The sequence below is a fragment of the Dermacentor variabilis genome, chromosome 10 (assembly GCF_050947875.1).
Source record: "Dermacentor variabilis isolate Ectoservices chromosome 10, ASM5094787v1, whole genome shotgun sequence".
In the NCBI taxonomy this organism is placed as follows: domain Eukaryota; kingdom Metazoa; phylum Arthropoda; class Arachnida; order Ixodida; family Ixodidae; genus Dermacentor; species Dermacentor variabilis.
This window is the reverse complement of record NC_134577.1, coordinates 12,943,921-12,959,798: the sequence shown is the minus strand read 5'-3', so window position 1 is coordinate 12,959,798 and position 15,878 is coordinate 12,943,921. Positions and strand designations below refer to the sequence as shown.

Sequence of the window (15,878 nt, the reverse complement as noted above, 5' to 3'; positions counted from 1 at the left end):
ATGATGATAATAATAAAGAAAGAGAGAAAGAAAGTTCACTAGAATGGAAAGAAAACGGTAAAAAGAACATTAAAAAAAGGCATGGCATATGTTCACGCTTGTGTAGCACCTGACAAGCAACATTCAGCTGGATTAAGAAAAGAAGCAACCGGTAATTGCTCGCTTAGAAGACCGATAAACATACAGTGTGATGCAACTTGAGAAATAATTACATTGAAGCTTCCAAGACTTTAGAAGAAAATAAAAAGAAAACACTTGCGACGGCACACCACAAGTCGCTGTAGGCGTCGAAGCCTAGCTATAACGAAATTATTTTTGAACAGCTCTGATAGTGTCCATGTAACAATGGTTGCTTGCGTACTGTCAAATGCTCATATACTGTGGCATAAAGCTCACGGTACGGTGCAAAAACGCGTTCGCAGCGAAAGCGAAACATTGCGCGCAGACATGCATGCAGACACACAGTCGGTCACTGCAAACCCGTGTGATCGCTGCATTGAAGCTTCATTCTGCTTTGCTCCATTTGGTTACACAGGCAGCTTGCTATAAGAACATATTTCACATAGTTTTCTCTCAGCGATTGCCTACCTTTCACACAAGAAACCGGTTCGGGGGAATCGACTGCGGCGACCGCATGCAGTGTCTCAGCTTACTGCACATAGTAGGTAAAGAGATAGCCTCTGCAAACTATTCTGTGCTTTCTGTTTGTCCAAGATTATTATTTTAAAGGTAAAATACTTGTGTCATTTAAAGAGTACTTGCAAAAATGTCCAGGAGGGCTCCCGCATAGTATCTTTATTTAGCGCCGATAGCCAAACCTATGCGGAGCGCGTTGCGTTATCCTTCAGAAAACGCAAGTAAGGCGCTTCCAACAGATGGCGACTCCATAAGTCCTCGCCCCCATAGTTGTACGAAACTCTAAGGCTCGTCCCCAACAACGACGTCCTTATAGTGGCGGCCCTGTCGCTACAGTGTTGTTGTTAAAGTGACGGGACCCGTCACTGTAGTGCTCATGTTAAAGTACCAGGCCCCGTCACTTAGCCACTACCTTTGGTTATCACCTATTGAAAGAGTGCTGTACACCTATTGCAATAGGATTACCAGCGATAGCTGTAAATGCGGTGTGCGACGACTCGGGAGGAGATTTGCTAGTTCCGGAATAAAAAATGTAGTGCACACTAGTGTTTTCATGTGAGACTAGTGGGCAAGCATTGGAGGAAAGCTGCTGCAGCAGGTGGCTACTGTTCTCAATCACGCATGCCTTGCCCCTTTACTTGTTTACATGGGATCTAGCAGTTTGGCGATCTACTGAACATTGGTGCCAAAAGATTGTGAATTCCAGGAACGTATGAGCCGCTAAAAAATAAATGTAACTGTATTGGGTAATTTTTGCGTTCTTGATCGGGAATGTTGGCGCCGGGAAATCATGCATAATGGGATTATATCAATGAGGTTCTACTGTACATATTGTTAAAACCGATATAGTTAGAAGTGGGTTCAACTATATTACATTGGCCAAAGCAGTTGCTGCATCAATGATTTGTTCAATGAAAGGGTCATTTGGCTGTACATTGCAAGGAGCATGGCTGTGAACCCAGGCTTGTGTGTTGCTCACAAGAAACAATCAGAACGTGCTGAAATGGAGCAGTACGACAAATTATTCGTCAGTATACCTTTAATTTATCAACAAAAGATCTACAATTTTTTAATGTCACATGTAGTCATCTTGTTTGTTTGTTTGTTTGTTTGTTTGTTTGTTTGTTTGTTTGTTTGTTTGCTTGCTTGCTTGCTTGCTTGCTTGCTGGTTCTGCTTGTACAATTAGTACACAAGATTATTGTATCTCATTTTTCATGCCTTTTTTTGTAGCTATGTATGCTGTAGTAGTAGTTGGAAGTAAGCACTTGTCCTGTAATTTCGTTTATTTCCTTTGTCTTACTCTTTTGCTTGTGCTGTTAAACTATTCCCTGAATCTTTCCACTAATGGTCATTTTCAACACCTCCTGTTTCAATCACCTTGCCCATTTGATAATTCAACATTTGCATATTCGTCACATTCCTTTTAGTGGTTCAAAAATCAAGCAAATACGATTGTATATTATGTTGAATCCTCCAACAAAAGATAAAACGGGTCATGTTTCAGTACAGCTGGCCCTAAAGAGGCCTACCTTTCCATTTCTTTACATTAAACGAAAGAAACATGCAGTGTACAGTACAAACAATCTAATCAATGTTTTTCGAACAACAACTAAAGACAAACAGTAGAAGTAGGTGAAGAGATTGACTCACGTGGTGGTGTTGTTGCCATCAGTGGCCGCATTCGTACAAAGGAAAGATTCTCAGGTGTTTTGGAAGCTGCAACAGCACAGTCAGCCAAAAATCACAAAATATTAACAAAAGATCCCTAGTGCAGCATTTAACGTGCCGAAAATTTTACACTGCTCTGATTAATCAAGACAGTGATTGCTTAGTGTATAGAGCACATTTAGAACCACAACAACGCAATCAATAAAAATGCCACCGCCGCCACCCCCAGAAAAGATGCAATAACGAGACAGATAGTGATGCCACCTTGAAGTTTTCACAACAGCTCGCCATGACACCATGGATTTTGATGGTGTCTGCTCAGGCTTAGCCCACTTTTCATTACTAAAATGGACTATAGTGCTCTCAAAAAGTGAACGACTGAATTTAGCAAGTTTCCAGACAGTTTACTCAAGAACAATCCAAATACTAAAGGAGATACTACTTGGAAGTCTATGAAGGCACACTGATGTGCACAAACTGGTGTTCAGGTACAAAAATTTAAGGAAGATAAATTTGACTTCCGTTTTCTTTTCTAGTAATCAGCATCTCACAGCATAATTAACGAAAATACAGTTTCGAATGAATACCTCATCAGTGTAAACTGACTTGACGTTGCTCTTTAAGGTCCCCTTCAGGAAGGTGAATGCAAGACTCACACAGCCAAGACATAGCACATGATATACAGTAGAACCTTGTTCATACGTTTTGGAAAAGGCTGCAAGAATAAACGTACTAACCGGGAAAATGTGCAATTCGAAATAAATAAAAAATTTTGACAAACAACTTTCGTTTACATTTACATAATGAGAAGCGTCGTGCGGGTCGTTGCAGCATGAGACGCCGATGCACGTCGAGCTGGGAGTGCGCTAGCAACCCGAGAGGCGGCTTGTTGTTTTCCTATTGCATGGTAGCAGTGTGCTAGTGCCATTGGTAGCGGTATGGCAACAATGGCACTACGCACTAAGCACTGTAAAACAGATAGGTGAACATGCTTATCGCAATAGCTTTGGTGGCGATAGCTGTGTATGCGACTTGCAATGACAGGGGCGGAGATTTGCTGGTACCGGAATAAGAAACTGTGCCGTTGTTTTCACTTGTGAGGGAGGGCGAGTACTGCGGTGAGGCTGCCATGCCAGGCAGCTACATACTGTTCTCAATCGCGCACCTCGCACTTTTTCTTGCAGGGAACAGCAGTCCATTTTGCTTACCACCTATTAAAGGTGTGCGCTACTCTTCCGACGGCACCACATGCTGTGAAACAGATAGGCGAAGATGCTTACAGCAATAGATTTGGCGATGATAGCTGTGAATGCTACGTGCGACAAGCCCAGAGAAGATTTCCTGGTACCAAAGTGAGAAACTGAGTGCTTGGCGGCATTTTCACGTGAGAGGGCAGGCAAATATTGCGGTGAAGCTGCCATGCCAGGCAGCTACATACTGTTCTCGATTGCACACGCCTCGCGCATTTTCTTATTTACATGGAATCTAGCGGCCGGAAAACGTATCATACGATCGCAGTTTGGCGACATGCTGAACGATGGTGCAAAAAATCGTGTTCTCCAGGAACGTATGAACCTGTCAAAAATGAGTGTAACTCTACTGGGTAATTTTTCATGTTCTAAAATGCAAATGCTGGCACCAGAAAAGCATACGTAACGGGAACGTATCAACGAGGTTCTACTGTAGTTGTATACTCACTCTGAGAAGTTGTAGGTGGGGGCTGACTTGTTCGTGTCGGCGGTGGGACATCCACTTGCCCCAGTGCTTGGCTGAATTGGCGCACAGGAACCAAGCACGCTTCACAAAGTGCACCCCAGTGCAATGGGTGGAAGCCTGTAGAAAACGTCGACCAGGGTGAATCTGCTTCTACACAGCCTCACATAGCGACAATGTCAAAATTCAGACCTCCCATTGTAAACTAAACATACTTATCACTAACGTGGTCTAAATTTGCGCCAATTTGTGGACCACATGCCAGACATTGAGTGCCTCGCTGATTGGCGTGGTGGAACGTTCTCGTTCTTCTGAAGTGTGTCCCTTGTTTATATATATATATATATATATATATATATATATATATATATATACACACACACACACACACACACACACACACACACACACACACACACACACACACACACACACACACCCTTCTACTTTTATTTTCTCATCCCTTCATTTATTATGCCTCCTCCCCCTTCATATGTTTTTTTTCTCTATTCTTTACTTGTTATTCTTTCGGTACGTGCTTTCCTCCAATAACACCAGATTTGCATTCACTGCCGATAATACCTTTTGTGTGTGCTTGTAATAAGCAAAAGTTCCATGAACGGGATGCTTTAACACGAGAACAGCATAACAAGTAGCAGTGATTGAGGTTCTGGCTCACAAACTGGCAAGAATCTCATGTTTGAACACAGATGAAGTGTTCCCTTTCATGCAGGAGAGTGGATAACTGGGCCAGTTGGCATAGATTCATAGTTGTTTAGAAGTGCAAACACACACAACAAAAATTAAAAAAAAAATGGGGCACAATGAGCCCAAGCAACCACGAGTTCCCTTTCACACTAGCAGAGAATGTACTAGTACCTTCCTAAAGCAGACAGGCATAGTTATTAGGAGATACATAGCAAAACAATTAGGGCTATACCAGAAGTGCGCAGGGTTCATGAGTGAATGTGCCAACATACCTGGTGTGCTGACGGCAAACACCTGCGCTCGGCGTGCTCGAGAATGCTCAGCCAGGTGCCGGAAGTCCTGGAAGCTCAGGTACTGTATCACAGAAGTAGCAAACATGTGAGTCTCGAATCTACACTATCAAAAGCAAGCACCATCTATAACATACAAAAAATAAAAGAAAAACGTCAACCGCACAAGGCTCCCTGCTGTGCACTTCTGACCACCACCAACGTGCACTTTTGACGCCCCAGTGTGCAAAATTTCGGATACATTACGACATGCCATTAAACATTCAGATTTCGCCTGCATAAGAGCGTGCCCATTTGGCCATAGAAACGAGCAAAAATAGCAATATTTTGGCTTTAATATGCGGCCGGCATAATTGTCGGCCATGTCACAGGTTCCTCCTTGAAACTGAAACTAGCGAAGCATAGTTGATCCAGCATCACAGACGGCATCCAAACTACCCAAACCGCAGAACAAGTCAAGTAAAGCCACTAAGTATTGAAAGGCTGTAGGCTACTTCGACTGCATTTGCCGTTTGGCGTGGCAGTTCTGCATGTCCAGCATTGTTTACTTGTGTGTTAATTAGTGATACAATCCCGAGTGACTTATGCAAGCAGTTTCAAGTGGTGCCAAGCCCACTCTCAACAGCTGCACCGTAGAAGGCAGCGATTATGCGAGGAAAAAGCTGGACAATGGCTGTTGCGAAGAAATCTGCAATGATTGGGCAATCACAGCTTGGTCGACTTTGGTTATATTGATATGGGAGAAGGATTCAGTGCATGCATTGACTGTACTTTCGTCTATCTGTGGTAACAGCATGACAATGGTCAAGTCCGAACTCACCATGTCACAAGCAAGCGCAAGTACGCGCAGCAACATTTTGACAAAATTGGGCCATAACCTCAAATGATGACTTTCAAGGATACTGCTACCACTTTCATAGCACCAAATGCTTTGATGATCCTGGCATTGTGATAACACAGCATGCTTGGCACTGTGCCAAGAATGCTGTCATACGTAGATGCCAATGTGCCCCAGGCACTTGTCACGCAAACTCTTTCGAAACTGAAAATATCCCCAGTGATCATCTTAGAATGTGACTCCCCTTTCTTGCCGAATCCAACACTTTGGACTCCCAATTATTCAGACATTTAGGCAGTCCCTGAAAAGTGCAAATTAGACGGTGGAGACTGTAAATCTTTTAAAGAGTGTTTTAATATATAACAGATAGTTCTCATAAGTTTAACAGCATGTTTTCATAATACATCCCTGGCAATTATTTTTTCTTCATGCGGTCCGATGGAAAATGTACACCACTGTACACCACTGTACACCACTAACCTGCAAGTAGGACTTTTGAAAACCCTTAGAAACATTGTTAACAGTTTACCGTTAACTATAAACACATATACCAAATTTGTCCACTTGAGGTGCTCTAAGAGATGCACTTTACAGAACTGTGATATTTGCTTTGGGTGCAGAGTTACAGTTCTGTAAACTATGTGCTTCAGTCTTGCATTCCTTAATCTTGGCAATTTCCGGCAGGTTCTGTCAATAATTTGAGGCCCTAAATCAAGATTCTGCATTCTACAGTAAAGAGAATTTAGCTTTCTCTCTTAAATGACACAAATTTCATTCAAATCGGTTCAGTAGTCATCTAACAAGAATACTGCTACATTTCATAGGCATTTGAAGAGCGAAATCTGAGTTGGCCCAAAGGTGAACATTCTTCATGTTGGTGTCACACACCTGCACAAAAGCACAGCCACGTGATGCCATGGCCGTTGACAGCTGCATGGGCTTGTCTGCATCACATTGGACCATGACAGGAAAAACATGGCCCTACCAAGAGAAAAAGCCGTCTTAGCACAACTGCAAGCTTAAAAAGAAGACAATTATTATCCCATAAATGATTTGCAATGCCGTTCTTTAAAAGTAAAGAATATAGAATTAAAAACTAAGTCGAGCATTTTAGACTTTGTCCTTCCGATGAAATCATACATTTATAAAATCAATGAGTGGCAACACAAATACTCCCAAAAATATGCTGCCGTGCATTGACAGGGAAGTGGTACACCACTCTACCATAAGGGGCCACTGCTAGAGGGCCAACGGCTGCTAGAGGGAAGCTCACAGTAAAATTAATTATCAAGAATGAGTGAAAGAAAGAAAGAAAGAAAGAAAATGGGCTGGGAGAGCATTAAGGTATTTGTACAGGAATAACATTGATTCACAGTGGAGGAAAAGAACTAGGAAGCTTACCAGCAAGTATGCGGCCTGTATGGTGAGCAATATAGCAACAAAGAACATTAAGCAGAAAGTCAGAGAGGCTGAGATAATCGCATGAGTGGCGGCAATGGAAAAGAAACCTGCCACGAGTAACTACCTAAGAGGAAAAAACAAAATCAGGAAAGAAACAATTTATGATAACTCAAAAGGAAGCTCATTACTTTTCGAAGCAAGATAAGAATGCCTTAGAACATGCACTTATAAAGTGAGATATAAGAAGGAAGAAGCATGTGCTTGCTGAGGTAAAGCTTGGGAAATGATAGAGCATGTTCTATTAGAATGTGAAAATATCTGCTCAACAGTCGATTTAGAAATCACTGGCCTTCTTGAAGCCCTTGGGTACAGCGAGAGCAGGGGGCAAGTAAGCATGTCCGCAATAGAGATTGGTAAGAGGCGATTGGAAGATTGGGGGAAGAAAAGCAGGGAAACGACAAACGGAGGTATACAAAAACAAAGTTCAAAATAGGAGTTCAGGAAATTTGGTATGGGAATTCATCGTGTCTTTTTTTTTACGCATTGACCACATTGGAGTGTTTGTCTTTCCTTGGGAATAGTTTGCCACCTCTTGTCCACACAAACTTCCAGTCTTGTGCCTTCTATTTTCCGATGGTCATGCCTAGCATTGACCAGCTATAATAGAACTGACCAACCACATTTCATTTAGCTGCTGGTGAAACACATCAGGAACGACATAACCATTAACATGCAGTCCATTTTGATTTTCCTATGCAACACAAAGACATTTCAAACATGTGGTTGGTCAATACTGTACAATACAAAGCAACACAAGAATATGTTACTGTATTTCCTGCCTTACACAATGCCTTCTCGAAGGCCTGTAAATTACTTGCAAATAATAAATAAATAAATAAAAGAGGTTGCTAGCAGTATGCTGCCAGCACTGCTAATGCTATCCGGGTTTCCGGCAATCCAGTACTCGATAAAAAGCAATATGTATACAGACAATGTACAGACAATGTAAAAATCTGTTGAAACAGGGTTCTGCCTCCTTGTCAACCATGACAAAATCTTCTAACCAAATGCTTCTCTCAATTAGTCATTCCAATGGCATCTAATATTCTATAAACTTCTTATTGGCCTGAAAGCATCGCTGACTACAGCTGCCAACCGATAAATCGGACACCGTTAATCCAGACATGCTTGGTAATTCATACAGCTTCGCAGCACCACCAATAGCCCCATAGACAATGTGTAAAGATGACTGATATACCGGACAGCTGCCAGCGCTACATTCGATTATCAAAACTCCGTCAATGGCTGTAACATGCGCCGACTCTGCGGCCATTATCTCCTCTGGAAACCTCGACAAGATGACAAGTATAGCCTCAGAGATGTGAGACATCCAGTATGGCTTCAGAGATTACACGGTAGATTGTAATCCCTGAGGCCTTGCCTTAGTCAGAGCACTGCACCTTAGATTTAACTGCAAATGCGGCCATTGGAGGCTTTGCCTGAATTATAGGTCGCATCAACATCGCGATCATTACATCCTATTCTGGCTATTGCGGCAAACCCGAGGATTGGCTGCTCTCGCCATTCTGTCTATCAAGTTTGCCTTTCAGACAGCGTACCGCCATTCTGAGCTTGTTTGTTTAGTTTGCTTTCGGAAGGCTTTCTCATGAACTTATCGACAGGCCGCGTCGGTACCTCTACCAGATGTCACGTGGTAGTGATGTATAAAGAACACAGTAGCAATACCATGAAAGACGAAACTAACTTTTATTGGGCGAACCTGTGCCCGCAAAAACAGGCTACATTTAAAGAACGGCGACAACAGCAAATACAGTCGGTGATGGTCAAAATCTGATCAGCGGGTCAAGCGCATCAGCTTTTATACATCAGTCTTCGAATGTTCCAGACTAATCGCTGGGACCCCCGTGTCTTCCACGAAGTTCTACACCATTCGCGTCACGCGATGAAAGCAGATAACACAAGGTTCGGTAAAAACACACAGCGGACAGAACCATCGATAACTTTTGAGAAACTTCCGATAAATGCAGGCACGTCCTGCACTGTGCGATAACATTTGTTAGGCGGTGAAACGTGGTCGCCCAATAGAGATATACAAGTACACGTGTCAATATACAGGATTGGGAAGAAAGAAATTAGAAGGGAAAATGTGTACGATAAAACAAAAGGAAGTACTTTGCTATTTGAGGCTCGAGCTGGTTCCCTAAGAAAAGAACATACCAGAGCAAATATTCACAACTAGATGAGGCATTTGTATGCTTCAGCAAAATTCCAGAGACCACTAAGCACATGCTAATGGAATGCAAAAGGATCCACACAGTGAGACCCATAGGTAACATGCACTTTCCAAAAGCTCTTGGAGTTAAGTGGACAGAAGTATCCTTCGGTTAGCAGTCAAGTTAAGCAAGAGACGTTTAGAAGTATTGGTAGAGAAAGAAGCAGGGCAGAGATTGATATGACAGGATTCATTACAGACATAGGTAGCGGTACACTGCAGATAGAGAAGTTTTGAGGAAGAAAAGATTAACAAGATGCATACAAAAATGCAACAACAAAAGCATGCATAGTGTACCTGAGTAACTAGATCAGGGTAGGTGATTATTTGTCACTGCCCCATTTCAAAGAGGATGTCAATAAATCATGATCATCATACATGCTTGTGTCTCCATAGTATTCCATAATGACATAAATGAAAACACACCGACAGGCTAGAATTTTTAAATGAAACAAAGCAGAGAAAAATGTGAGACAGTCCACACCTTGGTGAGAAAGCAGTCTCGCATCTGTACAGCCAGCTGGTCCAGAGTTCTGAGAGCAGTGCCAGTGACTACCAGTGCCCAGAAAAGCCGCAAGTCCACCAGACCACATATTGTCTGCAGGTCGCCAATCCTAGGCAGCAACAGCCATGTAGTTTTGAAAACATTAACAAGAGATAAAAAGAATGATGTATTCACACAAAAGATTTGCAGTAGCCTGCCAATTTTTTCTTGCATGAACCTTTCCTCCACCTTGTGGAATTCTGCAGAACTGATTTGCCATATTCATTCTCCTTGAGCTTTGAGTTGGAGATTAAATCGCCCTCGTGCTGCGATCAGCTAGCCTCCTGGTTACTTTAGATGGTAGAGCGACTGCCCCAGAAAGGCGTTGGTCCCGGGTTCAAATTCCTGACCAGAGCGAATTCTTCTTCAACTATGAAGCTTTGTTTCTGAGAAATCCTTGTGGGTTTCCTTTGTAGCTTAATGCTACATACGGGTGGATGGCAATTTTTCCTTTCATAATCTTGGCAAAGTTGCAGGGCTGGTAATTGTCTAATCTCATTAGCAGCATTCAAGTAGCTCCTGAGCAAACAACCCAAGTAACTGGCGGTGAGCGCTAGTGATGCAGATATGATGATAATCCCAGGACAGTACACGACTGCTGATCTCCAAGTTGCACCTAGTCGCCCAGGAGCATCACTCTCTCAAAATTTTTTTTACTGATGGGTGCCTCGGTTGGCATGCTTTCTCATTGCACACTGGCCTGATATGAGTTGTTGAAAGAATGCCAATGTCTTGCATACTCAAACACAAGTGATCACTGTGCAATGCACAATGCTGTGCTGAAAAGGCCAGAACACATTTTTCCCAGCATTCTCAATGCAAGCATGCACCACACCACAGCCAGTAAGTGCGATGCAGACCAGCCAACACGCACAAAGCATGTAAAATTGTAAGCTACACTTGACAAAGCTGCACAGGCTACATTTTGCGAGCACAGTTTGTAGTTGCAGCGGCAGACGATCCTGCAATGCAGGAGATGAATGGGCGAAACTTTACGTGCACTTGGCACCAGAGTGTCCACTACTTCCTATCCTTTACCACAGATGCTAGTTGCCTGCTCGGTCTAAGGTAGCTAAGGTCCTCTAGCTTGGGCTTGCTCACCTCAATGTACTCCTAATCTCACAGCAGAGATGGAACTCATCGACTTAGAAGGAAATGAAAGAACACCACGGGCATGCAATAGCGTGGGCACAGCACATGAAGCTGCTAACAGTGTCTACTAACTCTATGATTAGCAAATGTGACCTATTAGCTGATAAACGAAAATGGTGCAAGGAAGACACAGGCGCTGGTTTTCCACGGTCGAAGTTGTATGTCACTTCCGGCGAGTGGTAATAAAGGCATTTTTTTGTCCGTTTTGTATTCTTGCAAGTGTTTTGGGCCACATCCACTTTGTCGAAAATATTGTTGCAGTTGGCCTTTAAGCATTTGTTCTCCACTGCAGACGCTTTTCATGATAGCGTCATCCCACTGCAGATTACACTGTCGGATGCAGGGGAGGAGTGGATATGAAAGCATACCTTCGATGTGAACATATTATCAACACGGCATGAAATTCAACACGGCATGAAATTCGGCATGAGTCTGCAATTCATGAAACATTCATTGCAGACTCTCTATTTCACCAAAATGAATTTTTTTCTAATTCAAATTTGCTTTTTCCAATTGCCCCATAATTCAGAAAATCTTGCGGGCCCATCTGTGCAAGAATATATCCATCGGCAACTGTACTTATTTGTCTAAGTGGTCAAATTTCAATATAACGAAGCTAATTGCCGATTGCACCGACTTGGTAATGTCGAGGTTTAACTACATCCATGATCGTTATATTGAGGTTCAACTGTAACATGGCCACTGAAAGAATTTTAACATTTTATGCAAATACACTTCATCTCGATTGATTGCCTTCGGGTATATATGATACAATCACTTTCACGCTCGCCACTGGACACGTCTGTGTCTCCGGGCGACAGCATACGCTGGAGAAATGCTGCTGCATGCACATAGCACTGCCGCTCTGTGTTCAGTGCCAAATTACACAAAATCTTGCATAAGTGATCGTATCTCTGCAAGCAAGTGACCGAGAACACTGCTCCACGGCAGTGCTGCCAACTGCTGATCAAGGCATGCGGCACACTTTGTACTGTCTGCAATGCAGTTCTCTGTCCTCGAGCAAGGCTTGCCAATGTAGGCTAACAGAATTTTGGCAGTAAAGTTTCGTTCTGCGACGCATTACCTATCTGTGCTGTCTCATTCCGCAACAACGAAATTTTTGCAAAAGCGAATTTATTCACATTCTCTACCGGCTTTGTTATTGTGAGGTTCGACTGTACATCTTCCTATGAATGCACTGCATCAAAAGGAACACATTTGAAGCTGTCACAATTTCAAAAGTCAAGGAAGTTGCCAAAGCTGCCCTTTTATGCCCAACTTGCTAATGCCATCAGCAGCATATACATTTCCCAGCATTTTAGCTGGGAAATTAATTAATTAATTAATGTGTGGTTTTTATTGGCGCAAGGGCCAGGTATGGCTAAAGAATGCCATGCCAGTTTTAGTGACTTCGCAGTGGAATGATGGATTCTATGAAGTTGAAGTGACGTAGCTGTAAAGGGGCCTAAATAATAGTCGCTGTAAAGTGCGTAAAATTTACATGTAATAAGATTATGGTGATGACTACTGACGTGTACTATGAGAGTTAAAATACACTGCGAAAAATGATATGATATACAAAACATGTCATATGCAAAGACTGGCCACAGCCCTATGGCCTCACCAGAGCCCTTGAGACACAAGCGCCTGGAGGCACGTGCTATACAATACTGCTATCACAGCCGCATCCTCTGAAGGGAGGAAGCGCTACGAATGTATGGGACTAATAACATCTAGGAAAACATCACTGAAGAAACCGAGGACTGCTTTGGCATTAAAAAGCGGTTCTATGCCAAGATACATAGCCGGGTAAGGTGGGGTACAATAGCAGTATGCCAGAAGAAAATGTTTCTTTCTCTCAGCTTCGGCTTCCCGACATTCCAGCAGGACGTGGAGCACGGTCAGCCTCTCCCCACATCTACCACAGGTTGGAGGTTCATTTCAAGAAAGTAGAAAATTATGGGTCCCAAATGTGTGTCCTATTCTGAGTCGACAGAATAGGAAATCTGTTTGCCGTGATTTTGTTACGGAAGACCAAAAACCTAACTGTGGCTTTATCACGTGCAGCTTATTATTTGTTTCCGCATCCCACAAGTGTTGCCAGTGGTTCCGCAGTTTCCTTCGTAAGAGAGGCTTCAGATCTATAGCAGGGACAGCAGCGGTAAGAGTAGTTTACAATGTAATTGATCTATGGCCAGGTACCTAGCATATAATGATATGCTGGTTAGATGTGTATGCTCTACACAGAATGGAGTAGAGCTCAATAAGTACAGGGTTTGTGTGTTTACAGAGTTACTTCAGGGCTTTTACAACGCTTAGGAAGTCTGTAAATACGACTGTTTTTCGAAGTTTTGATTTCATTATATGCTTCTTTGTCAACAATAGTGCATGGGCTTCTGCCATAAATATACTAGTTTCCGTGTGCAATGCGCCGGATTCTGAAAAAGATGAGCCGATGGCTGCGTAAGAAACCCCTACATCTGACTTGGAAGCATCCATGTAAAACTCAGTGCAGGAGTACTTATACTGGAGTTCTAAAAAATGCATTTTAATATGTGCCTCTGGCGCAAGTTTCATGACATCTACAAATGACATATCACAGTCAATGAGCTGCCACTGCCATGGCGGCAACAGTTTTACTTGAGTCATAGGACAATGTTCAAGAAGTGGAACACCCATTTGCGCAATGAGGTTCTTCACACGCAAAGCAAACGGCTTCTTCACTGCAGGTCAGTTACGGAAGAGCGTAGCAGCGGCGATATTGTTTATGGTTGAATAGCAAGGATGTTCAATGTTCGCTTGTGCTCTCAGAAAATATGTAAAACTGCTATATGACCGCTGCAGATGAAATGACCACTGATTTGACTCTACGTAGAGGCTCTGGATTGAACTTGTCCCGAAAGCAACGGTCGCGAGACGGATACCCAGATGGTGGACGGGGTGGTCTAGGGTTTTTAATGCACTTGGTGTTGCAGAATTATAAATTATTGCTCCATAATCAAGGCGGGAGTGGACAAGACTGTAATATAAGTTCAGAAGGCACTTTCGATCACTACCCTATGTAGTGCATTCAGACTAATTAGTTGTACTTATTTGAATTAAAGAAATAATAAATTAATGGCAATGAAAGTGGATGAAAAAACAATTTGCCACAGGTGAGGAATGATCCCACTTCTTCGCATTATGCGTGTGATGCTCTAACCAATTTAGCTACTGCGGCACCATTTTCCCGTCCACTTTCTTGGGTATTCATGTTTTACTATGTACTAGAACTAACCTTGGGTGTGTTAGCCAGCAACACCATTCACAAGCCTTGGCAGCAGATGTGGAACATCCTTTCTGCCCCAGGCATCACAAGTACGTTACCTTTTTGGGTGAAGGCAACTGGTCAATTAACCCACACATGCTACTTGGAGGCATCAATGTTGCCGGGTTTAAGACCCTCGTTAATTCACTTATTAAGTACAACTAATTTCCTGTATGTTGTTCTTGGTGTCCTTGTTTGTTGGCTTCTTATATATGATTAATACATAATACATATACATACATAATGCAACATGAGTCAGTTCATGTCGATATGTGAGATCAACAAACTGTTCTAGTTATTGAATGTTATAAAAAAGCTAGCCTAAAAGTACTTCGTCAACCTTTCACCCTACCTTCTGTGTTTATCTTATTTATTGAATTCTTTAATTTTCACACAGAAAACCAAAACCTGACCCATTATTATTATTATTATTATTATTATTATTATTATTATTATTATTATTATTATTATCTAAGCATCTTACAACCACAGGCTACTATTCAAGTGTTTAACCAAGAAACATCTCCCTGTACATTGAACTGTTTATTCTATAAGTTCAATAAAATGAAACTGAACATGCATGAAAGAAATATCTTGCCTACCATATGGTTGGTTCCACATCACCGTAAATCCAACTTCTTGGCAAGGAACCTTTGAAACAGAGGGAGAAGAGATGACAGTCCAATCTGCTATCATTTGGGCCTTTAAGGCCACAATAAATGAAATTAAATATTGATACGCGCAATAGGCAATGCATAAAATTTCGTACCAACATTAATACGGAGAAACCCAACGCTGCAATTGTTCAGCCACTATAAAAAGCATGGGTAGTACATGGCTTTGTCTACAATTTGCCTTGGAACCATTAAGAAAGCACACTGCAGCTTCCTTCACTCTTCTTTTTTAGCCACACATTTGCTTAAAATCAATTAAGTGTTTTTAATTCACAAATCAGTTCATTCTTCAACTTTAAGTGCACAAAAACATTACAGCATTTTTTACAATTCATGTAACTAAATATATAAAAGTCGACCAAATGAAAATGGAACACATAGAGTTGACATCGAATTGTATAACATCTTGTACTGAGTATCATTATGAAGAAGTGATGATAGTGTCCTTTTTTGTGTGTACGTGGTGCCCATGGGGATGATGTTTAAATAAACATGGTTAATACCATTTGCTGGGCACTATTTCATTTTCATTTGATCCACCCTTGTAGATGTTTATTACATAACTACCTAACTAACACCCCGGATGGTGAACTCATGCTAAATGGAGCATTTATTTCTTGCACAAAGGACACCATGTGTCCCATCTGCTAAAT

The 15,878-nt window shown here is 42.1% G+C and overlaps 1 protein-coding gene across 2 annotated transcripts in view; it reads right to left on the bottom strand.

The window, feature by feature from the left end:
- Positions 1-15,878, bottom strand: part of LOC142559923 (nucleoporin NDC1-like) — a 59,612-nt gene that overhangs the window by 21,367 nt on the left and 22,367 nt on the right. For both annotated transcript variants that reach the window (XM_075671619.1, XM_075671620.1), the window contains 6 exons: positions 15,154-15,202; positions 10,033-10,162; positions 6,743-6,835; positions 4,999-5,080; positions 4,004-4,138; positions 2,288-2,353 (listed from right to left, as the gene is read on the bottom strand). In XM_075671619.1, coding sequence (XP_075527734.1) covers positions 2,288-2,353; positions 4,004-4,138; positions 4,999-5,080; positions 6,743-6,835; positions 10,033-10,162; positions 15,154-15,202 — 555 coding nt within the window. The remainder of the gene's footprint in view (positions 1-2,287; positions 2,354-4,003; positions 4,139-4,998; positions 5,081-6,742; positions 6,836-10,032; positions 10,163-15,153; positions 15,203-15,878) is intronic.